Source organism: Amia ocellicauda, chromosome 17 (assembly GCF_036373705.1).
Source record: "Amia ocellicauda isolate fAmiCal2 chromosome 17, fAmiCal2.hap1, whole genome shotgun sequence".
In the NCBI taxonomy this organism is placed as follows: Eukaryota; Metazoa; Chordata; class Actinopteri; order Amiiformes; family Amiidae; genus Amia; species Amia ocellicauda.
In genome coordinates this window covers 4,304,614-4,330,913 of record NC_089866.1, presented here as the reverse complement: position 1 = coordinate 4,330,913, position 26,300 = coordinate 4,304,614, and the positions used below count along the sequence as shown (strand labels likewise).

Here is a 26,300-nt window from a genome sequence, read left to right as displayed (position 1 = left end):
TGTGCTGCACATGAACAGTAGCTGAGAGAGCAGTTCAGTGTTTACCTCCCTCCCTCCTCCAGTCCTCTGCTCTGGTGGTTTATTGTCATGAAGAAGACCACTCCTGCTTTTTCTGGTGTTGCAGACTGTCAGGTTAAAAGACACTTCTCTAGCGGCCGTCCGTATCTCAGGTGGCATTTACTGTCGAGCTCGGGCTCTGAGGTACAAAGTCACCTCCCTTCCCCCCGCTGACTCTCCACCCAAGCAGAATAACTGCGAGGGATGAAAAGGCATCAGCGATTGCTTGTTTTGGTGGCTGATCCATATTTTATGTTCACAGAATCCACAACTGTGCCCTTCAGCATGCACGTAAACAAAATACTTCTAGCCTAATGCGATCAACAAACACATTAAGGCCTCTTAAATATTACATTTTGGTGTTAGATAGTTACAGTCATTCTTTTGATCAGATTTTCTTTCATTTTTTAAATTTGCTGGTTGGTGACTTTGGGATTGGGGGGGTTCACTGCAAATGATGCTGCAGATCCCTAAGGACGGTTCTGCTTACAAAATCATTTTCGATCAGTGCCAGGATGTTTATACACAGCGAACCGGGAGCTCAGATGAGCATTAACATATTCATGCAGGGGCTCAGACTGTACGTCGGCAAACCGTGTGCCACCTGTTGGTAGCGCTGGTGGCTCTTGAGGGCACCTGGGTGAGATCGGAGCACGAGGTCAGCAGCCAACAGCGCCATACATTAGAAAACATGAACAAAAAGGTATAATAATTCACAGCACATCACAGAAATTAGACTGGACATTTTGGATCTTGTATTATGTATCCCTAAACCTCAAAGCCTCGACACGGAGAGAGAGTGTTTTTAGAAAAAGGGTGGATGGGAGCGGTTAATGTTCATGTCTCAACCCCTTCAACCAAAGCTGTACCAGCGGGAAACGTGAGAGCTTTGAACATGTCTCTTCTCCCACCGGGCCCCCGTTCCTTGAGGCCTGTAGCCTGCATGCATCCTTTAACACTCAACCTCCCATTGCCAACTCCTAGCGGCAAAAGCTATAGTAGCTTTAAACTACGAGCCGTCCTGGGGTGACGGGAGACGCAACCCGCGGAGAACAGCTGGGACAGAAGGAATTTCCGCTGCACCGTACGATTGCTGTCCTGTTCACTTCCACCCCACAAACTGTAGCAGCTTCCGTCCAGCATGATAACAGATGCGCATGTGCCGCCACAGGGGAAAAGGGTAGAAAAGACTCTGAGGACATTTGCTAATCTTTTCAGTTTTGTTGTGGGATGTGCTTTAGGAGACCCAGGCCAAGATCAAATTCTGTACCAAGATTCATTCCTCGAGCAGGAGAAATGTGAGGGAGGGGGCCCGATCGCAGTCATGCAGTTTTCAGTCACCCAGTAAAGAAGCTGAAAATTATCACTGTTATTCGTCTTTATCATCCGTGAGTGAGGAACACTAAGATCCCAATGAAACTGACATTCTGGGAAGTTAGCAAAGATCCCTACTTAACCTCCATTGCATTAAATATACACAGCCATTCCCCGTTTGTTTTTTTGCTTTCTGCTTTCAAAATATGTAATTTTTTCTTTTGGAAGTCTTTCCCTGCTTGAAATTATTGCTTTTCAAATGTGATCATCACCCCCAACGCAGGTGAAGCTGTTAGAAAACAAACAAAACAAAAGGTTTTCCTGCCGACACATCAGTATCTCCATCAATCCCGGGGATGCGGACGCATATGGTTAAACACAGAGGAAGAAAATGACTCAGGAAACATCGTTCCCTCTTTCCGCCTGTTATTAGAGCCGTATTCTCTGTGGCTCTGCCTGGTGAGCCATGATTGACAGCTCGTCCATAGCCCTGGTGTTTGAGTAACTACAGTTACTCATCATTTTGAAAAGAGCGTTGTACAAAAATGCTTTTTATTATTATTATTATTATGGTAGTATAACGATAATAAGGAATGGATTTGTACATTAAGAAAAAACCTAAAAAGTAAAATACAATCTGAATAGGTTTATTTATAAAGATGACTATGATTGTATGTACATCCTCCAGCTAATTGGTATACTTTGTTTCTAAAGTAATCTGTTCACACCGGCAGATGATTAGCTTCAGTAAGTGGTTGATTCGCAGGGCCTATTGCTGCCCTGCTCTCACACACCAACTCCAGCCGCTGTGATCGCACAACCGCCCATGAGAGGCTGCCGAACCAGCGCCACAGGAAAAACAAAATGGCCAACGTTCCCTTCCAGAAGAAACCAAGCAAGCTAAGGCTGAGGCTGAGGACCTTGTCTGGGACGCACCTTGTTTTAAATAAAAGCAACTGCAATAATGACTCGTGTCTTTAGAGGTAAACCGCTGGAACGCCACCACTATATATGTTAAAAAAACAAGAGGCACTACAGGACAGTCTGAGAGGCAAAGAGTATCCAAGCCAAGAGGGGCCATTTCTGCTCAGTCTCTTCCTGTACTTTGTGTATTTTCTCCATGTACCGTAATGAATTGTGTTTCTTTCATATTATAAATTGTATTGCACGTCGGTGTAGGTGATAGTTGTGTTTGTTTGTTTTTTGCCACACTAGGCAGGAATTACATAAAACTAATTGGAAGATCTAATTAAATCTCTAGACAAACTAGTGTCTGTCTGAGTGGTAAAGAGGCCAAATACACCGTAACCAGGACTAGTCACTGTGAGCATTACAACAAAAGAAACTCTCATAATGCAATAAAAACCTGCCCTCTGACCCCAGTTATCTCATTATATGTAACTCTAGCTGCTGAGCAAAAGTGCTACTAAATGTTTTCCATCTCAAGCAAGCGGGTTCCCGTCTGGATAAATGAGAAACGTGCTGTATTAGGAGGAATCATTTTGAGACACTGTACTCTTATTACCCGACAGAGGCTCTTTCATTGGATTGCATCTACGGGACATTTGGCCACAATGACATGGGAAGGGAATCACAGCTCCCGAATGCCACGGTGTCCAATTGTGTTTGTAGCACCCCACACAGGCTGACCTGATCCCTGGTTTTCTGGTAATTAAAACGGCGATGTGTTTTACAGCAGCTGCTCTCCGGTGAGGCGGACTCTGGGAGTCTGGGAGTCTCACGCCTGACCTTTGTGGCTCTTGTGTATTCACGCAGTATTGAAGGAAAACATAATTAAGAAGAAAGAGCATAACTGTGTCTGGTAATATGCCAGGGCCAGGCCAAAGTGCTTTGCACGAGCCCGAGAACATCTGTAAAACAATAACAATGCTGAACCTCATCGGCCTTGGTTTTCCTTCTTTATTTTGTAGCATAGCTTTGCAGTTTGCTGTTTAGATACAGATGGTACCGCGTATGGCTTAACATCTGCAGGGACACTTGCTGTACTCGATTCCCGAGGTGGGCAGGGTTGTGTGGAATGTGTCTACCATTCTGACCTTCTCTCTCTCTCTCTCTCTCTCTCTCTCTCTCTCCCTCCCTCGGCAGGCTCCCTGACAGTGTCCATCACAGACATGCGAGCTCCCTTGGTGGGGGGGTCCGGCGGAGTGTACGCGCTGTGCTCGGCTCATCTGGCCAACGTCGTCATGGTAACCGGCTTTGTTATTACCCGCGCTCGGCCCTGGGCAGGCCTTGAGAAAATGTCAGCCCCTCTGAGACAGAGCCTCTCGATGGCTCGGCACCTATCTCCCAGCTTATGTGGCATTATCCCCCCTCCCACACACACACACCTGGTGGCTCTTATCTTCGGCTATTGTTGCAGTAATGGAAAGTGTACGTGTGTGTCTCAGGGTGCTGTTTTTTGGGGGGCGGTTTGTAAAAAAAATTATACCGGATTTAATTTTTTGACTCTGTATGATTTATGTATTTATTTATGTCTTCCCCTAAGTACGCACAGTTAAACAAACCCACTCGCTCGGCTGTGGCTGCACATGAGCTCAAATTGTTCACGTCGCTTTCATATTGCATTACAGCAGGTCCAACCTGTCCCCCCAGCTCAGAGAAATATAGTCCCGGAAAGTCAAATGTAATTTATCTGTTCCTTTCAGGAAATATTGCTCTGTCATCTCGGATTCGTGATGGAACGCCCCATCCAGCACAAACTCGATACAGCGTTTAGAATCGCAATGAGATCATTTCACCGGGTGCGACTGTGAAATATCACAGCACATTACTGGCGCGGACGTCAGCGCCCGGCTCACGGTTGTGTGGGATCTTCAGATTGATTATTCTCATTTCTGTCGTAATGGCTCCATTCAGAGTTGACTCAGATACATATTAAAAGCCATAAGTAGCCAGTTAAAAGGTTTGAACAACATCATCGTCCAACATTCAGATTTATGTCTGCTGTCAGTTGCAGCAAAATATATATTTTTAATCATTGCAAAACAAATTACAGGGAGTACGCTGATTTTTTTTCCAACACTGTTACAGTTTTTCCCAATTGTTAACACACGTTTGCTGAATCTAAACACAAAACTCTAAACACAAACCCCACAGAAATCTTGCAAAATGACACACAGCAATGAAAATCATACACTCTCTGCTCAAGAAGAAACTCAGCATCCAAATGAGATGCACACGCAATCAAATGAATAGAGAACCAATATCACACTAATGTGACATATTTAAAACCTATTTCAGTGTAAAGACTAAGATTTTGTTATACGTTTGCCTGTACTTAAACTAGAAAGTAACACAAATAAAAAACATAACATATTATATTTCCTCATGACTCAATACATTTCAAACAGCATACTGTATGCAAACAAATGGGATCGAACCCCAGACTTATCAGTTCCATCTTTCAAAGCCACTGTGAAATGACTGTAGAGTTTCTTCAGAGCACAATGAACGTTGCTCATGACTCGGTGGGCCAGGACCTGTCGGGATTCACAGCCGTCTTTCAGCCCATAACTGCTGATTCAGTCCAAAGAATGGAATTTGTACGACTTTGTGTGTAATTAAGTACAGAGTGACACGAGACTCTCCTGGTTGAAGATTTAAAAACAGGAAAAAAGTGATGTGCTTTTCTTTATATACATTTCTGATACAATTTCACTGTGTTTTATAATGGGAGTTTTTGCTATTCATTACCTCAGACATACAAAGCATGAAATTGAATAACTTAATAAAAAACATTATAATAATAATAATTGAACTAGTTCGAATCCTCCTAAATGCACTCATTTGGGTGTATTTGTAATATTCCAGTCCACCCGTGTGTTTGTCATGGGCCTGTTTGCGTTATAGCTGTGCATTTGTCGGCTAGCGTGTCCCTGCGTTGCCGGAAGGCCGGCCCCTGCCAGCGCTCTGTGCTCTTATCCGTGTCTTGCACTGGTCTCACGCTGTGGCCCTGATTTCAGCAGACAGCCGTTCCAGCTGCAATAAGAAATGTCTGATGGAAATTTGTTGGTGTGTGAAGAAAATAAATAAATATATTATTTTGTCAGCGGATATTTGCAACAGAGCTGAAAATACCTGTAAAGAGACAGCAGAGCGGGCACAGTCTTTGGCCCCGAGAAACAATGGTCAAACCCTGTTCACTCTCGAATTATGCATTGGTGACTGTCCCCGTCACCAAGGACAAGTGAACACCCGTCCTACAGCCCCAGATCTGCCCTTTGGATTTGAAAGAAGCTGTTGGAGTCGTGGGTGATGTGAACAGGTCAAGAACTTGTGCCTGTTTTACTAGTGCTGTATAAAGCTCCAGTAAATCGCTCTAACCCCTCATGCACTCGAATTACACGAGTGCAGAAATGGCAAAAGCAAAATGGGACTTCTCAATCACATGCAGATTCACTTTCCATAAGACAACCCACCTAAATCGCACAATTCTACATGCAAAACACTTTTCCTGTCCTTCTCCCAGTGTTGACCCCTCCCCCCCCACGCACACATTTCTTTGCTTCCCTTTTTTGTATATATAATGATAAAAACACATCAGTGCACAGTTAATATCCTGACAGGTAGTGTGTGTGTCCTGGGGGCCTCGCGGCTCAGATGCCGCCACCTCCACGTCTCTGCAGCGCCTGTTTGTCATCATTGTTTAGCTGCGTCCTTCAGGAATGAAACCAAGATATTTGCATCGTTTGCTTGACATTCCCCTTCACTCCTTTCATAAAGTGGGCATCTTAACAAGCCCCACCAGGGAAACATCTGAACGTGTTTTATATTTGTGCTCTATGTTGTTTTCACTATTTATTTTCTTAGTTTGTTTGTTGTTGTTGTTTTTACAGCGTATTACTCTCAGAGGCTGAAAACAAAGGCAAACAGCTGTCCACAACATCTTTCTCAACATCGTATTGTCTGCAGGGCGTCAGCGCCGCTTTAATGCAGCTGCACTGAGAATACTTTCTGAACGTAGCTTCGTCTTCTCACAACATTTCTGACACAAGATGCACACATACATACACACACACCCCACATGCACACACACTGTATATGTTGATGTAGACATTACTAGGGATATGGTTTGAGAGTTATACACTGTCTAGCCATTTTATTTGATCGTTTATCCCTTGCAGATCATGTATGTGTGTATTTCCTGTCTGCCAAGAAATAAAATAATAATAATAATAATAATTTCCATCAGTGCCGTTTCAATCCAATTTCTGACGGGATTATGATAACAGTGCTGGAATCATTAGCATTTATTTGTATAAAATTATTTTACCAAAAGTCTGGGATTAAGAATAAACTGATGGAGATCAGAATAGCTTTATTCGGGACCTTTTCATTGGCTCTCTTCCTTTGTTACAGAACTGGGCAGGGATGCGTTGCCCGTACAAGCTCCTCAGGATGGTCCTGGCCTTGGTGTGCAGTAAGTGGAAGTAGTTTTTTTTCTGATTTGGAGAGTCGTGCTTTATGCCATCAACATATGAGAGGACTGAAGATGGATTTAAGGCCCCCGAATGGCCACTCAGAGAAGCTTAAAGTGGTAACATGTTAGTCGTTCTGTCCTTCTGTCCACCTCGCCTCAGGGGTTGCTTTAGTGCCAAAGAATGCAGTCAAATACACAGACAGCAGCTCTCAGGCCATCTGCCCCCCAAGCTAGTCAGTCCCCTGAGCCATGTCCTGGCCTAACCTTGCACTGAACAGCTAATTAAACATGTAAAACCTTATGATGTTATCCACACTAAACAGGAGACAAATAACTGAGGCATAAAATAGAATTAGACACCCCAGAGCCACTCAAACAGCAAGAGCAATACGTTTTCTCTGCAGGAACTAAAACAAATTGATCTGCATATATATACATCTTAGAAGAAACTCACAAGACAAGCTCTTGTGCTTCTGTTTTCCTGCCATGATTGAAATGAACAGAATGATTGCACAAGAAGTTGCCTGGAATCTTTTGGGAGTCATGTGCTTGTCTTTACGAATGACTCACCCATTTTCTCTCTGGCTCTTGCCTTCCTCCCTCTCCTCCCTCCTGCAGTGAGTTCGGAGGTGGGCCGGGCCGTGTGGCTGCGCTTCTCTCCTCCCCTGCCCTCCTCCGGCCCCCAGCCCAGCTTCATGGCCCACCTGTCGGGGGCGGTGGTGGGCATCAGCATGGGCCTGCTGATCCTGCGCAGCTATGAGGAGAGCCTGCAGCGCCAGTGCTCCTGGTGGGTCATCGTCTTCTCCTTCATCACTTTCCTCCTCTTCGCTATCTTCTGGAACATCTTCGCCTACGAGCTGCTTGGCGTCCAGATCCCACCCCCACCCTAGAAAGGTGGCCTTCCTCCGTATCGGCCCCCAAACCGCCCCACTCGACCCATCCCACCCAAGCACAGCCCATCCCAGTGGCCCATGTAACTCCACCCTCTGTAGTCGGCACAGCCTTACATGCCACCCAGTTGACCGAACACAAGCCTCTCCAGGTGTAACCATTCCATACGGGTAAAAGTACATTGTAAGATAACCCCATAAACATACTCCTCTGTGCCCCCCCACCCATTTCACACACATACCTCTGTATTCCAGTCTTTGACTCTGGTGTCACACGGAAACACTATCAGCTTCATGGGCACATTTCCTCACACGGTCTCTCACCCCAGGGCCTTCAGGGAATCCTTTCTGCTCAGAGGACTTTGTTTCCAAATGCAGAAAGGTCCGTCAACTAACCTTTTCCTCCATGCCACTCGTTTCAAAGAAAACAAAAACACGGACCAATGAGCCAGTTGTTCCCCTGACTGGCTTCTTCAAGGTGTTCTTTTGCAGATCGGTTATGTTAACACAACTGTTTCCAACAATATATTTTCATGTTTTGCTCCCCAGCGTGAAAAAACAAACAAAGCAAAACACATCGGAAACTAAAAGCAGATGATGACTTGTACACGAATCGCGGGTCAAAGCGGCCCCCACTGCATTCATCTGCAGTCAGAGGAGCAGCCGAAGTCTGTCTTGGGGTTTTGAAAAACGTTTTTTATGTGCAGTTGTTTTTTTGTTGTACAGAGGAAAACACTGAGGGAAAATAAAATGGTAAATTATCGGAGAGCCCAGATGGAGGCGAAGGCATGACGTGCCCAAGTTAAATTGTCTGCTGCCTGTGTAGGAGTTGGGTTTTACTGTCTGTGGGAGTGTCTCTTTATCTGACTGAACTACACTGCGCATCTGAGCTGATTGCACTTAAGAACGAGAAACGAGTCCAACGAGAAGTAGCATTTTCTGTGCGGATGTCTCTTTACGTGAAACCAGGGCAGGACACAAGACGGGCATCCACCTCTCTCTCTCTTAACAGACTGCTCCTTGCAATGGCTCCTTGCGATTTCAGGCAGAGTCTGAGATTGTGATGCCGCACAGCAGACAATTTAACTCAGGCCCTTTATTGTGGAGTTCTCACCATCTGCCCTCCACCACCCATCCCATATATAGACCCATATTAATTCTGCTGGAGTTTTAGCAGGCAAGAAGGACTACATCAACCGGCCTGCTGATGCTTTGTGAATCCTCCCCCTCTCCTCCTCCTCGTCCGCTTCATAGGGCTTCTCCTCCCCTTGGAAAATCACCTGTCGTTGCATGAATGGCATCTCATAGGAGGAGATATCTCACCACTCTCTCTCTCCATTCACTGGATCGCCTCAAGACAGGACTACAGCCTCCTCTACAGCCACACTGAGTCCATTTCTCCAGACTGAGAGGGAGATGGTCCAGGCCATCTCAAGTCCCCCATCCCTGAATGGGAATAGGGGTCTGTTAATAATGTTAATACGTCAGTGTCTGAATCCTTGGACTGTGCACTTTTGTAAAGGAATGTATCTTAGGAGTATAAAGTTGTCTTTTTTTTTTTTTTTGGGTTGTTTATTGGTCTGTAATTTCTTATGCTTATTTAATTGCTTTGTTTACAAAAGAAACAAACCACAAGGTCAGAATTAACTTGACCCCACAAGACATGGTCTGTTAAAAGATGCTGCTGCGGCCAGTTATATTTAAAAGGCTTTGGTTTCTCGTCTTCAAGGTAAGCCATAGAAGAACTTAAAACCCATACAGGTCACAGTTGAGGAACCCACTGGAATATATTTTTTAAATGCTTAAAAATAGCCAAGAAGAACTGGACAAGAATCTTAAAAACACACAAATGTGGGTTTTGTAATGTAATGTAATGATTTGACAGGCCGACAATGCAGCCTGGTTGTGTGTAGATGCTGTTAATGTGACACTCACAGCGGTGTTTTGCTCGTTGTTAAAATAGTTCTCTTTTCGTTAAGCTTGTCTTTGCCCTTGCCCTGGTTTCTATATATAGCCCCCTCGGCTCATTGTGTGTATTCATACATTGGAAAAAATGGACAGTGATGACTCTGGCCTGGCTTTGGTCCATCGCTACTCAACCCCAGAAGCTCCTGCACAGACTGTCGCCTCCATCATGACCGGCAGGACGGTCTCCACACGACCCCATATCTCTCGAGTCGTTTCAAAGGCAGGCGATGCGTTTGCACTCGGACTCGTAGAGAAGGAAACACCAGCATCGGCCCAGGAATGTTGTGGAGGCCCGCCGTCTTCTTGTCGGCGAGATGCGTGGGTACCAGTGCGCTGACACTGCCTCTAGGGCCGCCACGAGGGAAGACTAATGAGCCGGGACTGTGACGGGGCAGAAGCTTCTAGATCAGCCCTCACACTCCCATGTCCAACTCTGAGCTCTCCACCTTCGGACAGCGTCGCCGGGTGAAAGAGTGGGACTGAGATCTGCGGACACCAATCTACCCTCGGTGGTGAACAATAAATTACAGCTGGGATTCAGGAAATAAAATGAAAAAAACACAACAACTGAACACTTTCTTTAAAAAAATATAATAAAATAAAAAAAGGTTAAAAGTATTCTATTCTTCTCTGTTTGGTTCAAACTGGTTCGAAAGCACAGGAAGTGGTCCTTGACATTACTTGCCAGCTCTCTTCTCCGCGCCCTCACAGAGCCCCGTTTGTTTGTCAGCACTGCGAGTCGACAGAAAAGAGAAGAAAAAGTGTCTCTTTGGCTGTTGGCGCTTTTTAGGAAGCCACACACACAGGAGAGCACACTTCCTTCCATCTCACAAAAGGGCTGTATTTATTCGAAGGGGGGCCAGTGTCCAAAGCTTGGGAAACTGTCCAGTCCTTCCTACAACAACCCCTCCCAAGCAATTAATAAGGCATTTTCTAACACAGCTGTCTCTCCTGAGGAGTGTGTGTGCCCAAACTGAACACTGGCTGAAAGGAAGCAGAACTAACAAGCCAATCGCAGTGTCGGTGCTGAGTGAAGTGCACTGAGTGGTATTAGGTGATGTAAGTGTAACAGTCTTTCATTGTGTTATTTCTTTCACGTGCATAACCTACTAGACTAGAGTGTGTTTTCCTTGGTGGTAACAGCGTAAAATGTCTGACTACTGGGAGCACAGAATGGGCTGCGTTGCTGTGGTGGCAGACAGTTTTGTGACGGAGGAGGGTCTGTCACTGAGGGGGCATCAGAGGCGGCATATTGGCACAGAGTCTGAATGCCCTGCGATGTTTTAGGTTTCTGCCGAGTCAGTTTTGTGAGTCTTATAAAGGTAGGAGATAATGCCTCCACAGAATTCTGTTCCTGCCGGTCTCATTGAAACCCAACCCAATTTTCACATTGGCTGCTCTCCACGGACTGGCAGCCGGAGCTATTTTGAGCAATTCGGATTATTCGCCAAAGGAGTCCATAGTGCTTGTGCAGATACAAAAGAGGCATCTCTGCCTGCATCTTGAAAACTCCATCTTCGCTGCTGATGAAAACGATCTCTTACGATTATACGCAGCGCACTAGACCCCGAGCTCTGACTGGGCTACTGCGTTTCGAAGAGATAGATATGAAGATAGATGACTAGACAGATGGAGGTGGAGAATGCAAAGTAGAGCTGAACAGAATCCTTAAACCCCCCGGAGAGAGGGAGAGAGAGAGAGAGAGAGACAAAGACGGGAGGGGGGGAAATTGATAACACCAGCTTTAGGAACGTTGACAAAAGATATATAGATAAGGAGATAATGAAAATAATTAGAGCCAAGCAGTCTTCTTCAAATCGCTTCACTAATGAAGAATCATTGCTCACAGGCTTCGTTTGAAAATGTTCAATTACTTTCGTTTTCTAAGAAGCCTAATATCAGATTTTGAAAGGAAATTCATTAGATTTTTCAGATCCTTTTTTTAGAAACACATTATCTGAGACTAACGTGCTGTATCAGAACCAAAGGGCTACAGACCTAGCAGTGCTGAAACTTTGAACCCAATACCAATTATGAACAAAACTGTGAATCAACCTGGTACAAGAAGTGGCATGTGTGTGTCGTCTCTTGGATGTTATGGGTTGAACCATGTCCTCCCTTTAGATCCCATCCTGCAAGCAGGAGGCCAGTGGGCAGCTGCAGATATATGTCCGTATGATGCATGCTGGCCTCCCAAGAGTTTCTATGCTGTCATAAATACACTGTCTGGCCTTTTGCGCTCGGCCCTTTTTCTTTAAAGGTTTCTTTGAGCAGTGGTTTACTGCCAGAATTGAAAAACCTCTGTAACCCCGACTCCATGCTTGTTGACTTCTAATTTGTTATGGTTTGTTCTCTCTGATGATTGATTTCTTGGAAAAGCAAAAATGACTTTCCTGGATGCTGTGCCACAAGCTAACTGGCTCTGGTCTGGGCCGCACCAAATCCAGCATTGTTCCGGATGAAGTGTCCTTGGCATAGTTTAGTGTAAATGCATATAAATGCCAGGCCACCTCACTGGCTGGCTTTTCCCTTGAACTTTAGCAAGTGTAATGAAGAGAATGTTAAAGTGAGAAGAAGAAAAAAATGTCTCTTTGATGTTTTGTCTCCTCTGCATGAAACAGTAATGTGGAGCTTAAAAGTCCACTTTAAATATTGGTAAGTGTGCAGGAAACAGTGCAGTGCTTGTTGGTTCCTGAGAAATGAAAAAAGAAAAGTATTTTCCCTGACAAATGCTATTTTAATATTTTTCTGTTCACAGGCTTTCTGGGAGATGTTAATGACTGAATACTATTAAAAAGGCTATTTCTACTTAAAATAAGAGACGACTAGATTTTCTTCTGCTCTTTGATGATTTATTGTACATTGTTGTGTCTCCTTTTCTCCAAAGAACACACACTTTGAAATTTGAAAGGTTTGAATCTTGAAAGTATATCCTTTGCACAAGATTGGAGTAGCTGAAGACCTTTTGTCTGTCTGGCTTTATCGTCCAATGGTGAAGTTTAACCAGTAAACATTGTTGTAAAATACCCCTGAAGCACACACTTGCTCATCTGTCCTGATCCACGGCAGGAGTCCAACGACACAATGGGAATAACTACGCTTTCCTAGAGGTAAAATCACTTGTACGATCCCAATAGGAAGTCTGCTGGGTTTCGCCCAAAGTGTTTTTGGCACATTTGTAAACATGCCTATCCTGCTGGTTCGCATTGAAGCCTGTTACAAAATCTCTGTTGGTTTTGTTATGGGGCTGTCCCAGTTACACAAAGCTGTTATTGTTTATTCCCATGCATGCATTGCGCTTAGATATTTCAGAGACACCTTGAATTACAGTCATCTTCATGTCACAGGGTCTAATTTGGGGCCGGGAGCTTGTAGACTTACACAGCTGCTTTGCAAAGGGAATAAATCGAGGCCGGCCTGTTCCCAGTCGACCTTAACCGGCTATCCTGAGAACCGCCTCTCTTCCCAGGATCGATTCTCCTGCGATCGCCCTGAGGGAACGAGTGGCTGGGCTCGTTTTTGCAGACGAATGCAAGCTCTCCGTCCTCGCCTGCAGCCGATCAATTCCAGGGGAAAACGTCTCAGACTTCAAATGTTTTCTGCCCCGTAAGTTGCTCTTTGATCACGGCTCGCCGCGGTCAAGCTGTCAGCTCATTTGGCACCAGGGCTGACAGCCACGACGGGGAGAGGCAGACCGGTACGGCTCGTCCGCCGAGAATACATTACTGCCCCTTTACACCAAGAGAGAGTTCATTCAAGGGCGGGAAAGATGTCTTTGGCAATAAATTGAGTCTTACACGTGATGGCTGTGCTGTGACTCTTAAGTAAGTCAGATCAGAAGGAAGGGTTTTAGCATCTTTCTGTTTGTTTGTTCTGTTTAAACCTCAGGTTTTTGCTACAGGTAAGGTTTTTGATCCTTTAACCGTGAGAAGGATGAGAAAACGCTCACTGGCCCTCCATCTTGTGAATCCTGTCTGTTCCCTGAGATTTCACTAGTTTCACGCAGCTTGGCCTTCCACATCTCTTCACACTTAAAAGTTAATTAATATGAACAGAGGCACACAAAAAAATAAAACCAAACAATTTGACTCGCATACGTTTTAATTAGGGTCAGGTAACCTATTTAAGGTAGGAGTACAGATGAAGGGATTGCAGTTAAATATTAAAATGAGGGTTTGGTCCGGGCTGGGGTTAGGGTTAGAGTCCCCAGTGAACTTAGGCCTTGATAAAGGTTTGGGCTGCTATTCTACTGAGCTAACTCAATCAGATGGAGATTTATAGAAGCATAGCGTGAAATTGTGGCCTTGGCTGGGGGGGAGTTAAAGCTGCCATTTGCAGATGAGTAAATGAATAGGCCGGGCCCCTGGAGCTTTTCTCACAGCCCCATCTACTGGGGGATCACAGAGGCTCCTGTATTCAGTCACACAGTAACATGCCATTTGATGAGGGATGGCAACTTGCTCACAGCTTCCACCTCCCTTCTCCTCCTGCGTCTGACCTCTCTCAGCTGTTTATAGTGACTTACACCACAATCAGCCTACCCCAGCACGGGACCAACAGACAGGATCAAGGTACTACAAAGCCTGCTCAGCATTCCAGTCGGTTATATGTATGTGTGTGTGTGTGTGTGTGTGTGTATTCAGATGAGTTATGAGTTGGTTTAATGTTAAGGCCAGCTCACAGGGGCCCCTGGTTTTGCTGTGTGCTTGCCTGTATGCTAGTCAGGGCCACAGGAGATGTGTTGCTACAGTTTTAATGCATGGCTATCGTGTTCAGTTGACTTAAATCAATCCCTGTCTTGGTTTGCTGCTCCCGTTTCCCCGAGAGCCGTACATTGCTGAATAGTCGCCAGTTTTCATCCTGTCCAGGCAAAGCAATTGAGATTTCCATTGTTTTACTACACACAAGCTCTCAACTGATGGGTATAGTATAGTATATAGTATAGCCTGCTAATGTCCCATTCAAAAATCAAAACAATATCGATGTGCACACGCAAAACACACACAAAACCCCCGAAATTACTAATTTTCCCCTAAAAGTCAAAGTGTAGGTTTAGTTTCTTCTATTGTTAAAATAAAAATATCAATTAAAAACATACTGCTGTTAAATGTTCTACAAATCCAACCCCGTCTCTCATGACCTGATTATTCTCCTTATTTAAACCAGTCAAGCCATCCAGCGCGTCAAACCTCTCGCTCGAAACACCAACACAAGTGTAACCTGGGATCAGGTGATCGATACTGAAGGTCAGGGGTTGGACCAGGTTATGGGCGTCACTTCATCTCGCTTAACTGCAAAAGAAAAGGCCACCAAATGTCAGCAAATAGGCAGCCGATTTTATCTCTGATGAGGACAGGTCCTCAATTCCTCTGGGGAAACTGTATCTGCACCCTGTGTGCTTTGAAAATACGTTATTATTCTCTGGGTTGATTTAAAAAAAAAATACATATGTAAATATAAGTAGTTTATATTAAATTATATGCTCCTGATTTCATGATGTATTGTATTTTGTAACATTCAAAACAACTATTTTATATTGTACATATTTATTTTCTTTTTGTACTGTTCATTGTTCTTGCTTTTCTTAAGGAACAATACAATAAAATCAGCAAATGTGGACTCAATTACAATCCTCTTGAGGGTTTTCTATTAACAGCTTGAAGCGCAGTTGCTATGAAATGTAATGCTCGTTATATTTTAACCGGCTCACAGCTCCGCTCATGCAAGACTGCGGATGGGCGGCGATTCAGTTGGGCATCTCAGATGTGCTGATGGTCAAATTGCCATCCTCTTGCAAAGATGCGCTGAATAACGTAAAACCTCGGAACCTACTGACGGAAACTCTAACAGACAGAGACGAATCTAGCAGTGCTGGGGAGACAATTCATCACGTTTCATGTATTCATTCCAAAAAGGTTTATTAGGAAAAACCACCTGGTTTATATATTGTAAACATTATCACACAGGCTTGACTAAGAAAATAAAGTGTATATATATTTTTTACAATGGAATACAAGCAGTTTAAATGACCAACAGTTCTACAGACACCCGCAGGCCCTGGTGGCGGGGAGCCGTGCGGGGGCCATGCGCAGGACTGCCAGGCATCTACCTGCACTTGTGTCTCTTGGTGGCCCTGCTGTCGCACTCTGACTCGCCCGCCTGCCTCTTCTCTCCGGCGCTGATCCCGTCCAGCATCGAGGGCTGGAGCTTCCCGGCCACGGCCCAGGTCCACAGACACAGCTCCACCGAGTGGGGCGTCCAGTCCTGCCTGCTGTCCGCTGGGAGGAAGAGAGACCTCGCGCGGTGAGCCGACACACACACCACACCTTCAGGGTGAAAGGCGCTATATAAATAGACATTTAAACATCCTCTTACCCTTGTTGAGCGTTTGGGCGCGCTCTGACACTTTCTGCAGGTAGGCGGCGTAGTGCTTGGCTGTGTACTGGATGGGGGTCAGCCCAGGGATGCCCTCCACAGCCTCATCGGCCATGAAGGCGGCCTGATCTGGGGCCCCTGCGGCCAGAACAGCTGGAGCAGAGGAGGGCGAAGTCGAGAGAGACAGACTTTCACTAATCAGGACATTGGCGTAGCATATTTCAATCAGTAACTGTACACGTCAATGACAGGTCTCCACTGACCAGAGGCAGTGGCCGGGCCCAGGGCCTTCAGGGAGCTCAGTTCAGTGATGGCTGCCCGGACGTCTGGGAGAAGGGCAAAGGCCGTCTTGGTGCAGCGCTCCACCGTGTCACTGGGGTTGGTGGCCACCAGCTGCTGTAGCCTCGGACGAAACTTCCCTCTCTGGGCAGAAACACAAAAGCAAACAGAGCTGAGGTTACGGCGTTCCACTCCCTCGCTCTCCTATACATCAATTAGACCTATAGAGGCATGTATAAAATTAATAGATCCAAAATAATTACGTTGTTGTTTTTTTAAATAGCTGTAATAGTGTCATAGTTCCCCTACATTGACGGGTATAATAATCACCATCGCCAGATCAAACCATTTTAAGTACTATTAAATATTAATTACTATTATTATTAATATTAAACTAACAATAGTTTACTAATAATAAACCTTGTATACTGTGCTGCTGATTGCCATCTTTGGAAAAGCAGATCCATTGATAGTGCACAGTGTGGGATGAGCTCGGTGTGTGTGTGCGTGCGTGTGTGTGTGTATAGGTGTGCGTTGTCCTTCTCTAAAGGGACACTCACTGCCAGCTTCCACTCCATCAGCTTTACCAACTCCTCGTGTTTCAGGAGGCTGTCAGGCCGGCCTGCTATGGCTACAGGAAGTTCTTCTTGATACCTGCAGAGGAACACAACCACACTTCGGCCGTCAATTAAAACTAAAGTGAATTAGGTAACCCTAACTGTCTTTCTTTGATTTGATTTGATTTGATTGCTATTTAATTGTATAAATAAAAGCTCATTTGTAAACAGAAACCTGCAGGCAGTGGGCTACTTCAAGACCAGTCTGGGCTATTCAACCACAGCAGACTGAATTCATCAAGAGCGACTTTTAACAAAACAAAACAACAATAAAAATGTGTTCTGTGGTACGGTGAGGCAAATCATCCTCACGCCATGTACATTTTCGTGTCTTTTAGAGGTCCGTGGCACTGGGATTGATGAAGACAGTCTGTGTTACGACAGATCAGCCACACCACTCTCATGTATTTTGCTGCACATGGGTCCGCAGCTGTGATGTAAAATGGAGGGCTCTCACACACCACAGCTCACCATTTATCCAGAGGCAGCAGCTTTCCCTCCTTCTGGCCCTTGCCCGCTGACTTCAGCTTGACCGTGTCCCAGTATTTCTCGCGCACCGCCCTCCACACCGCCGGGTCCTCACAGTCGAACAGTCCCCCACCTGAAGACATGCTGCCAGAGAGCTGCCACACCGCAGGAGCTACAACCGAGCAAACATGGAGCCATCAGTCCCCGGGGGCAGCAGGCAGAGGGCTAATCCACCAATCACAGGAGCAGCTGCGTTTTCCCACATCCACACAGGAAAACACACACACACACACACATTCACAGGAGGCTAAATACTTCAACCTCACCAGAATGTGAATGTTTATGTGCTGCAGAGGCTTGCTTTCAGAGATGAGAATAAAAGCTATAGTTGCACATAAATTCTAACTCTGATCTTATGCCCATATTTTCCCTGCATGTCATGCTTGGGCTCAGTTTAGGGTGCGGATTAGGGCTGGATTTAAAGATGGACTGAAAGGTTTATTTGGAGACAGAAGGGTAGTTTAGTCTAACAAAAACGTACAAAAACGTGTAGTTTATTGCAGGCCCATATTCAACTTTTGTTATGTGTTCTGTTAAATATTCTACAATGCAATGCAAACTTCATAATTCAGAACTTTATTGATCGGTTATTGGGATTGCCATCCTTAGCGTGATGTAAACAACATGCCCACTATTGCACTCCGCTATATGCAAGGACATGTGATATAATCAGATCTGCACTTCAACTTTCGCGCGTTACTAGACGTACACACGGCCCAAGAAATGACACCGACAATCTCAAATAACATCCCTTACACTGTTTATTTCCCTATAACCGTTTTATTCCGTGGAAAAAACAACGTAACACAATGCAAAGGTGCATGCACACCGCTGCACCCGGCTCTCACCCTGCCCAGCGTCCTGACGCGCACGCAGCCCTGCCGGAACACACAAGTGACGTCAGCGTGTGTAGGGATGATCATTTCCGGTTCCTCTTGCTGCTGCACAACACTACTTTGGAAAGGTTACGCTGTGAGTTCTGCTTTGCTCTTTATTCTGCCTTTGTAACGAAAACGACTGACACATTTATTACGAGTTTGTGTTGGTATGTTTCTGCCAGCGAGTCGAGGGGAACCGCTTCGTTATAGTTTAGAGAGACAGACGATATTCGCGACTGTTTGCTGCAGACATGTGTGCGAAGTGACGAATATTATTAATGATGCGGTGTCACAAGTCACACTCGCCCGCAAAATGACTCTTGAGCTGCAGCTTATGCACTTTGAAACGATCTGGTTTAGAAACTTGCATCAAGGCTAGGCAATGGTGTATCCGTCTTGTTTCGTGAAAGTCTGCTGAAGTTTTGAAGAAGTTATTGTGGCATCGCTGCAAATATGATATTATAATAAATGCTGGGTGCTGCTTTACGCATTGCAGTGGCGTGTCTCGCCAGTTTCAGGTCAACATCGAGAGTGGGAATCTATATTTAACCCTCGTTATAAATTAATGAAAAGCTGCTCGCAGGTGATATTTTGTAACATCTCATTAATATACATTTTAATATAGACTGTTGTTTTACTGCAGTTTCTTTGTATACAGACACTATTTAATGCATCCAGAACTCCCAATGTTTCACTGAAAAACATGGTGTATTTGATTGAACCTTGTCATTTAATGTATTTATTTTGCAGCGGGTAGCATGTCTTTTGTCACTGGATGCTTCTGTGACGTGTGTGTGTGAGACCCTGTGGATTGCGTCACGGCACGCCTGGGCTGTACGTCATGCGTCTCCACACACACAGGGAAGGAATTCAGTTGATATGGCACCTACAGGCGTGCGGGCTCAGTGGTAAGGCTTTCACTTTCCAGGCTCTATGAATTGAAATCTTGAGTCTTGTGCTTTACCTTCCTTGCCAGTAGGTTGTAAGCCTGGGGTGGGGAAAACTAGTCCAGGAGAGCACCAGTCCTTACAGGTTTCATAGACTTGAAATCATCAGTTTGTACAGATACAGAACAATTTATAACCCACAGTGTTTGATGGTGCATTGTGTTTGGAGATCATCAGAAAATCACACATGAATACCTAGCCTGGGTCTGCAGCCTTTCTGGGCCAAGGTTGGACACTTCTGTTCTTACCCCTCCCAGGGCAGGATTTATATTCTTACAAGGCTTACAAGGAAAACTGACACATGGTATAATTATCTGCACTTCAGACATGTCATGTGTCTATCAATAACCATCAAAAAGAGCTAGGTAAGCTTGGCTGTATACAGAATTGATTGTCCTGGGGAAAAGATCAGTGACACTTTTCCGATTGCTTGAATACCATTTTACTGGGAATAAAAGTCATATAATATAATGTAGTGTTAAACATCCATGGTCCTAGAAATCCACAATCCAGTTAGTTATGGTATTAGGTATGTTCAAGTAATGTATAGGTTGGAAGAGAATTGTGTAAAAAAGTATTGTTTAATAATGGGATTTAAACATTGTATAAATCTGTAAAGTGCTCTGTGGCTACTCTGTGAAGGGTGCTATATTAAATACAATTTGATTTATCGTTGGAATAAAAGCAAATAAATGTATATTACATTCATCTCAAAGATTGAAGAGCAGTATGTTGTTTCTTTTCTTGCTGTTGTGCAGGTGAACTCTGACTGGGACGTACCCATAGACCACTCGCTCATCTTATTTCGGGGGGGGCAGTGAGATCATCAGTAAGTCTTTTAAGAATGAATTTTAACTCTTAAATAGTTGCATCCAAATATACTGTAGATCTTTTTTGTTGTGCAGTATTTCTAAGCCAGATCAGACTCTAAAACCTTGCTGTAGTTCTGCTGGTAGTTTTTATTAATGCTATTCTGCAATTGTAGTGCCATCTATTGATCAATCCAAGTGGAAGCACTGTCAAAAACAAGTGTTCTGTTCTGTATTCACAGTACAATACAGAGCTACAGCATTCCCATACATCTCCACAGAGAAATTGTAATAAATCCACCTTTTAAGTCAAATTGCCAGTTTGTAAAACCTCCAAATTAGTCAATTTAGTATGTGCTAATCAGTTTGCAGGTTCAAAACCATCACTTCCTATTAGGTTTGAATAGTTTATTTACTCTACTGTGGTCAGATTTGTTGGCATTAGTTCATGGTTGTTGTTGTGAACAAGGGGGTTGTGGCTTTAATCTTGAAAGCTAAAGCTGTGTGCTTCTGTCCATGAGGTCATGGAGAAGATGGCACGGGTGACCACTGCTCTGGGCAGCACCACCATCACCGGGCGCACCATGTTCTGCCACCTGGACGCCCCCGCAAACGCCATCAGCGTGTGCCGAGACGCGGCCCAGGTGGTGGTGGCCGGGCGCAACATCTTCAAGATCTACGCCCTGGAGGAGGATCAGTTCATAGAGAAGCTGAACCTGCGGGTGGGCCGCAAGCCCTCGCTCAACTTCAGCTGCGCCGACGTCATGTGGCACCAGATGGACGAGAACCTGCTGGCCACGGCCGCCACCAATGGGGCCGTGGTCACCTGGAACCTGGGCAAGCCGTCGCGCAACAAGCAGGACCAGCTGTTCACCGAGCACAAGCGCACTGTCAACAAGGTCTGCTTCCACCCCACTGAGGTCTACATGCTGCTGAGCGGCTCGCAGGACGGGTACATGAAGTGCTTTGACCTCCGCAAGAAGGAGTCCGTCAGCACCTTCTCAGGTACACGGCTGGGCAACGGACGGGTTTCGGCTCCTAATTAGAAGTTGGTAATTCAAGAAATGCGCCAGTGGCTGTGAAAGACCATTTTCATGGCCCAGCAGGCACTGTAGAACTTGCTCTTAGCTGGTGCTTCCTGGGGACCATAGTCCTGACACTCGGGACCACCTAGGGAAAAAATAACCTTATCTTCCATCAGTGTTGAATTGAAGTGTAATTAGAGAAGCACTTTTAAATGAAGGGAATTGACAAGGGGAAATGGCTTTCATGCTTATTAAATAAAATAAATTATGAGTAATCTCTAGTAAAATCCTCTTTGTGAGTCGTTACTGCTGAAATTATTTAGTGGAGCCCAAGAGAGAAGGGATTAAAATGTTTGTAAGAATCTGGGAAAAAACTAAATCTATAGAGGCATTATTGTGTGCTTCATTAATTAGGCTTTATCAACGTGGGTGTACGTGTATGTTCTTATTCATTTATTTGCTTATGTTTACAGGGCAGTCGGAAAGTGTGAGGGATGTACAGTTTAGCATTCGGGACTATTTTACTTTTGCCGCCTCTTTCGAGAACGGCAACGTTCAGCTGTGGGATATCCGGCGCCCTGATCGCTACGAGCGCATGTTCACGGCTCACACCGGGCCAGTGTTCTGCTGTGACTGGCACCCCGAGGACAGGTCAGTACTGGCGACCACACCAAAGCGGCTTCATCCCCTTTATAAAACGCCAACTTGACGTCTCTCGTATTAGAGCGAGAGAACGTAGGTTATCAGTAGTCCTGAACTACCCAATGTTATTTTAGTTACGGTGATGCAAGACTAGTACTGATCAGGTTCTGTGACACCCACTGTAAGTTCTTTATTCGGTTGTATAAGATCTGTGAAATTGTTGCATCTTTATCTGTATTTTTGTGTGTGTTTGTGGTCTTTATGTTGATCTGCTTCTCCTGCAGGGGCTGGCTGGCAACAGGCGGCCGTGACAAGATGGTGAAAGTTTGGGACATGACCACGAATCGGGCCAAAGAGATCTACTGCGTCCAGACCATCGCCTCGGTGGCACACGTCAAGTGGCGGCCCGAGCGCAAGCACCACCTGGCCACTTGCTCCATGATGGTAGATCACAACATCTACGTGTGGGATGTGCGCCGCCCCTTCATCCCCTTTGCCACCTTCGAGGAGCACAAGGACGTCACCACGGGCATCGTGTGGCGCCACCTCCACGACCCCTACTTCCTGCTCTCGGGCTCCAAGGACAGCACGCTCTATCAGCACATGTTCAAGGACGCCAGCCGGCCGGTGGACAAGGCCAACCCCGAAGGCCTGTGCTTCGGCCTGTTCGGAGACCTGGCCTTCGCCGCCAAGGAGAGCCTGATCAGCGGTGACTCCAACCGCAAGCCCTACGCCGGGGGGGACCGCCGCTACCCCATCTTCTTCTTCAAGAAGCCTGACCCCACCGAGCAGTTCGCCAACGTCTCCAGCGCGCTCAGCGTCTTCGAGACGGACCTGGAGAGCAGCCGCATGGACTGGTTCGTCAAGACCGCCAAGCTCTACCTGCTGAGCGGCAAGCCCTTCGGGGAGCTGTGCGACCACAACGCGAAGGTGGCCAAGGAGCTGAGCCGGCCTCAGGTGTGCAGTGAAGCTCGGTGGTTGAGATGTCTCCGATTTTGGAGAACAGTCATCAAGCAGTGTATTTCACCCCTGGCATGGGCTGCTCCATCTGTCTTATAGGCTGCACATGTTAAGCAGAATTATTTTTTGCAGGATTTCCCCCAGAAAATTGATGGCAGATGTTTCAGATTTGTTGACCCTGAATATAGCTGTGGGAAACCCTGTATTGTATCCTTCCCAGACTAATGTGGCTCACCTTTACTTCATCTTGTGCGGAGATTGATCACAGATGCCTTTTCAGTCAATCCGAGCCATAGATGTTGTATTCTTTGATAGAAAGTTAATCTTTGCACATCATGTTCATTTCTGTCAGGTCTCGACAACATGGACGATGCTAAGGATCATGTTTTCGGATCCAGGGAACCTCTCTTCAGCCACAATGAACCATAATATTGGTAAACTGGGCACCTTACCGTTAATGAACAGGTTAGACTGGATTCCTTGCATTTTAATGTTTAGGCGACTGGTGAAGAGATTTAGAGATTGTTTTGTTGGTGTGTGTGTGTGTGTGCATATTAATGGAGGGGATTTATTTACAAGTACGCCCTCGAGTGGTTGGTACTTAAGGTACATATGGCTGTAGATAAACTGGTAAATTACTGTGTAATCGCTGAACTGAATTGTTCCTTGTTGGGAAACAACAGCAAGTGTTATTATCATCTGTGAGTGGCTGCGTTTTCACTTCAGCTTCAACATGAGGGAGATTACAGCGGGTCTGGGAAACGAAGGCAGGCTGGATCGCAGTAAAGGGGAGATCCGGCCGGAAAACATCCACCTGGACTCGGGGAACTCCTTGATCAACAACAACGACGGTGAGCATTTTATTCCCCGTCGTTTTGCTATGATGCGGGTCTGAGGAGGTGTGTGTGTCTCTTCAGTATGAGATCATGGCCGCCGGACCACGGTTTCTGTGGGTTATGCTGCCCAACTGTGAGTGAAGATCAAGATTTTGAGTTGTATTTATCTCTCCCCAATACTGAACGAAAGCAGGGGTGGAAAACATGAGCTTCCCGAGCGCGGCGCTAGTGTGGCCCACCTGTAATGGCCACCGTGAGGGGCGCCGCCTGACGGCCTGTCTCTGTGTCCCCTCTAGAGAACGAGGAGACGGAGGGCAGCGAGGGCCCGGCTGACTACCTGTTTGGTGACGCAGAGCTGGACGACGACGACCTGTACTCCATGGAGCATGAAAACCAGGCCGGTGAGTCTCGTACACAGCGGAGGAGTGCAGCGCTGGCACCCACACTCTTTGACAGCGGGGTCCCAATTCGGCAGCTTAGATTGAGATTAATTTGTCCCCCTGTCTCCCGTCTCTCTGTGCAGTGGAGGAGCCGGAGTACATCCTGCCCCAGGAGGCCTTCCCCCTGAGGCACGAGATCGTAGACCACCCCTCGGCCCCGGAGCACCTGCAGGACAAGGCCGATTCGCCCCACGTGAGCGGCAACGAGGCGGAGAGCGTGTGCCTGACCCCCATCGAGTCCTTCTCCCTCATCTCCATCTCCCACCCGCTGTTCGGGAGCCACCTGCCACCACGCTTCTTCAGCCCCGTGGTGCGCGAGATGCTGCGATACTACGCCGAGCAGGGTGACGTGCAGATGGCCGTGTCAGTGCTCATCGTGCTGGGAGAGCGCATCCGCAAGGAGATCGACGAGCTCACCCAGGCAAGCCGGTGGGACGGGGGGGGTGTATTTGCTGGGGGACCGTGTGTGTAGCTGTAGGGCAGTTTGGTGGCAGGGGGTCTCTGTGCTGTCCAGCTTTATTGGAATATTTTAATTTGTATTTATATATTTATTGTACTTTTCTCTCAAGAAAAAGTGATTTGAGGTTCTTTGACAACAAACCAACTTGGCAATAGAGCAAGTAAGAGCTGGAATAACAGTGTGTGTGGTTGTGCTGTGTTTCAGGAGCACTGGTACACGTCGTACATCGACCTGCTACAGCGCTTCGAGCTGTGGAACGTCTCAAACGAGGTCATCAAGCTCAGCACCTGCAGTGCCATCAACTGCCTGAACCAGGCCTCCACCACGCTGCACATCAACTGCAGCAACTGCAAGAGGCCCATGAGCAACAAGGGCTGGATCTGCGACAGGTGAGACTGGCCGCCGCCGCGTCGCCGGGCTGCCACAGCATTGAAGGGAGAGTTTCTGAAAGGAAATCCTGTTCAGTGGTAAAATTAGTGTGAATAATAACCTGTTCTGCTTTTGCTTATTTTCCGTCCTCTGTCTTGTGTGTCTTATGTGTTCAAAATAACGTGACGGCCGAGACCGAACCCTCTCATCTGAATCTTTGTTCTAAAGCCTGCTGTCCTTCCCAGGTGCCACCAGTGTGCCAGCATCTGTGCCGTGTGCCACCACGTCGTGAAGGGGCTGTTCGTGTGGTGCCAGGGCTGCAGTCACGGCGGGCACCTGGAACACATCATGAACTGGCTGAAGAGCAACTCCCATTGCCCAGCCGGCTGTGGGCACCTGTGTGAATACACCTGAGAGAGCAGAGGGGCCGAATCCCGGGCATCTTGCTTCCAAAAGCAGCCAAATCGAATGGCCTCCAAGAACCCACTGGGCTGTGTGAGAGGGGAGCTCACTCCAGTCCAGTACAGGGCTACGAAATGGGTCTGGATTTCGTAGGATCCATGCCACATAACGTGCAATTAACTGGAAGGGTTTTTTTGTTTTTGTTTTGCTTTTTGCTTTTGTTTTTCCTCCCTTAAGTTGGACCCGATTCCTACTGCAGACATTGCTTTGTTAAATATTAACCACAGTGCAAAAAAACTGAAGGAAATGAATTTGACTGTCCTGTCAATGTCCGAAGCGGTCGTTTGGTTCACTTCTCCAGGGTCCATTTGCTGCTCTTTGTGATGGTTGAAAACTAAAATAGTTGTTTATTTTGGTGCTAATCCAGAGTCTCTTAATGCACGCTTGACTTGAACGGACAGGAAGCAAATGTGAACGGCCTGAAAGCGGACTGATCTGCAAGAAACATGCAGCCGATCTTTCAGTCTCCATGTTTGCTAAACCCTTAAAATAATAAAAAGACTAATTATCCTTACAAAGAAAGGTGATACACTTTAAGTGGAAATTGTTTTATATTACTGATTCTCCAGTATGTTAAGAAATGTTCTTTGCAAGCTGCTTTTTTTATATATGTATATACCCCAATCTGCATTTTAGCAACATGGTATGTTCAACAGACAGACAGACGCTGACACCACGTGATGGGGAAGGGAAGATTTTTTAACATGTCTGCTCAGTGAAACGGGTAAAAAAAAGTGTTTTTCTTGCCTATAACTTCCCCACCCTGGATATTACATGATGAATGCAGTGAATTAATTTCATCGTTGTAAATATAATCTCTCAAGTGCACACAAAAAAAGCAGGGAAAAGGCTCTGACTGTCTCGCATAACTTGAACTTTGTACTCAACGGTTTTTTTTGGCCGTCCTCATTAATAAAATTGCTATTTAACATATGTTGCAGGTTCCCATTTAAGCTGTGTTGGAAGTGTCCCGGGCTAAACCAGAAACGACCAGTTCTGCTCCC

The 26,300-nt window shown here is 46.0% G+C and overlaps 3 protein-coding genes across 5 annotated transcripts in view; 2 read left to right on the top strand and 1 right to left on the bottom strand.

Moving 5' to 3' along the window:
• Positions 1-12,486, top strand: part of rhbdl1 (rhomboid, veinlet-like 1 (Drosophila)) — a 63,119-nt gene extending 50,633 nt beyond the window's left edge. For both annotated transcript variants that reach the window (XM_066689036.1, XM_066689034.1), the window contains exons 6-8: positions 3,478-3,578; positions 6,751-6,811; positions 7,430-12,486. In XM_066689036.1, the coding sequence (XP_066545133.1) occupies positions 3,478-3,578; positions 6,751-6,811; positions 7,430-7,701 (434 nt within the window). In that variant the 3' untranslated portion in view covers positions 7,702-12,486. The remainder of the gene's footprint in view (positions 1-3,477; positions 3,579-6,750; positions 6,812-7,429) is intronic.
• Positions 12,487-15,570: 3,084 nt separating this feature from the next.
• On the bottom strand, positions 15,571-18,367 carry LOC136712442 (uncharacterized). 2 transcript variants are annotated; one of them, XM_066689039.1, is made up of 6 exons: positions 18,317-18,367; positions 17,412-17,580; positions 16,884-16,977; positions 16,308-16,467; positions 16,045-16,197; positions 15,571-15,947 (listed from the first exon to the last, which is right to left on the bottom strand). In XM_066689039.1, the coding sequence occupies exons 2-6, from the start codon at positions 17,549-17,551 to the stop codon at positions 15,775-15,777; spliced, it is 720 nt and encodes a 239-aa protein (XP_066545136.1). In that variant the 5' UTR covers positions 17,552-17,580; positions 18,317-18,367; the 3' UTR covers positions 15,571-15,774. The 2 variants fall into 2 exon arrangements, with proteins under 2 accessions (XP_066545136.1, XP_066545137.1); XM_066689040.1 differs by lacking the exon at positions 18,317-18,367 and adding an exon at positions 18,225-18,310.
• Positions 18,368-18,372: 5 nt separating this feature from the next.
• Positions 18,373-26,229, top strand: wdr24 (WD repeat domain 24). The gene is made up of 12 exons (XM_066689024.1): positions 18,373-18,440; positions 19,097-19,254; positions 20,052-20,122; positions 20,624-21,107; positions 21,601-21,778; positions 22,054-22,726; positions 23,082-23,194; positions 23,456-23,580; positions 23,862-23,966; positions 24,089-24,426; positions 24,670-24,854; positions 25,080-26,229. The coding sequence occupies exons 4-12, from the start codon at positions 20,627-20,629 to the stop codon at positions 25,246-25,248; spliced, it is 2,367 nt and encodes a 788-aa protein (XP_066545121.1). The 5' UTR covers positions 18,373-18,440; positions 19,097-19,254; positions 20,052-20,122; positions 20,624-20,626; the 3' UTR covers positions 25,249-26,229.
• The last annotated feature ends 71 nt before the right edge of the window (positions 26,230-26,300 follow it).

Bases quoted from the DNA above. Each gene is read 5' to 3' on its own strand.
- LOC136712442 (XM_066689039.1), bottom strand. From the start codon at position 17,551: ATGTCTTCAGGTGGGGGACTGTTCGACTGTGAGGACCCGGCGGTGTGG. The intron at 16,978-17,411 runs GTGAGCTGTGGT...GTTCCTCTGCAG, and splicing joins CTGCTGCCTCTGGATAAATG to GTATCAAGAAGAACTTCCTG. The intron at 16,198-16,307 runs GTCAGTGGAGAC...CCTCTGCTCCAG, and splicing joins GGGCCCGGCCACTGCCTCTG to CTGTTCTGGCCGCAGGGGCC.
- wdr24 (XM_066689024.1), top strand. From the start codon at position 20,627: ATGGAGAAGATGGCACGGGTGACCACTGCTCTGGGCAGCACCACCATC. The intron at 23,195-23,455 runs GTTAGACTGGAT...TTTTCACTTCAG, and splicing joins ACCTTACCGTTAATGAACAG to CTTCAACATGAGGGAGATTA. The intron at 24,855-25,079 runs GTGAGACTGGCC...TGTCCTTCCCAG, and splicing joins AAGGGCTGGATCTGCGACAG to GTGCCACCAGTGTGCCAGCA.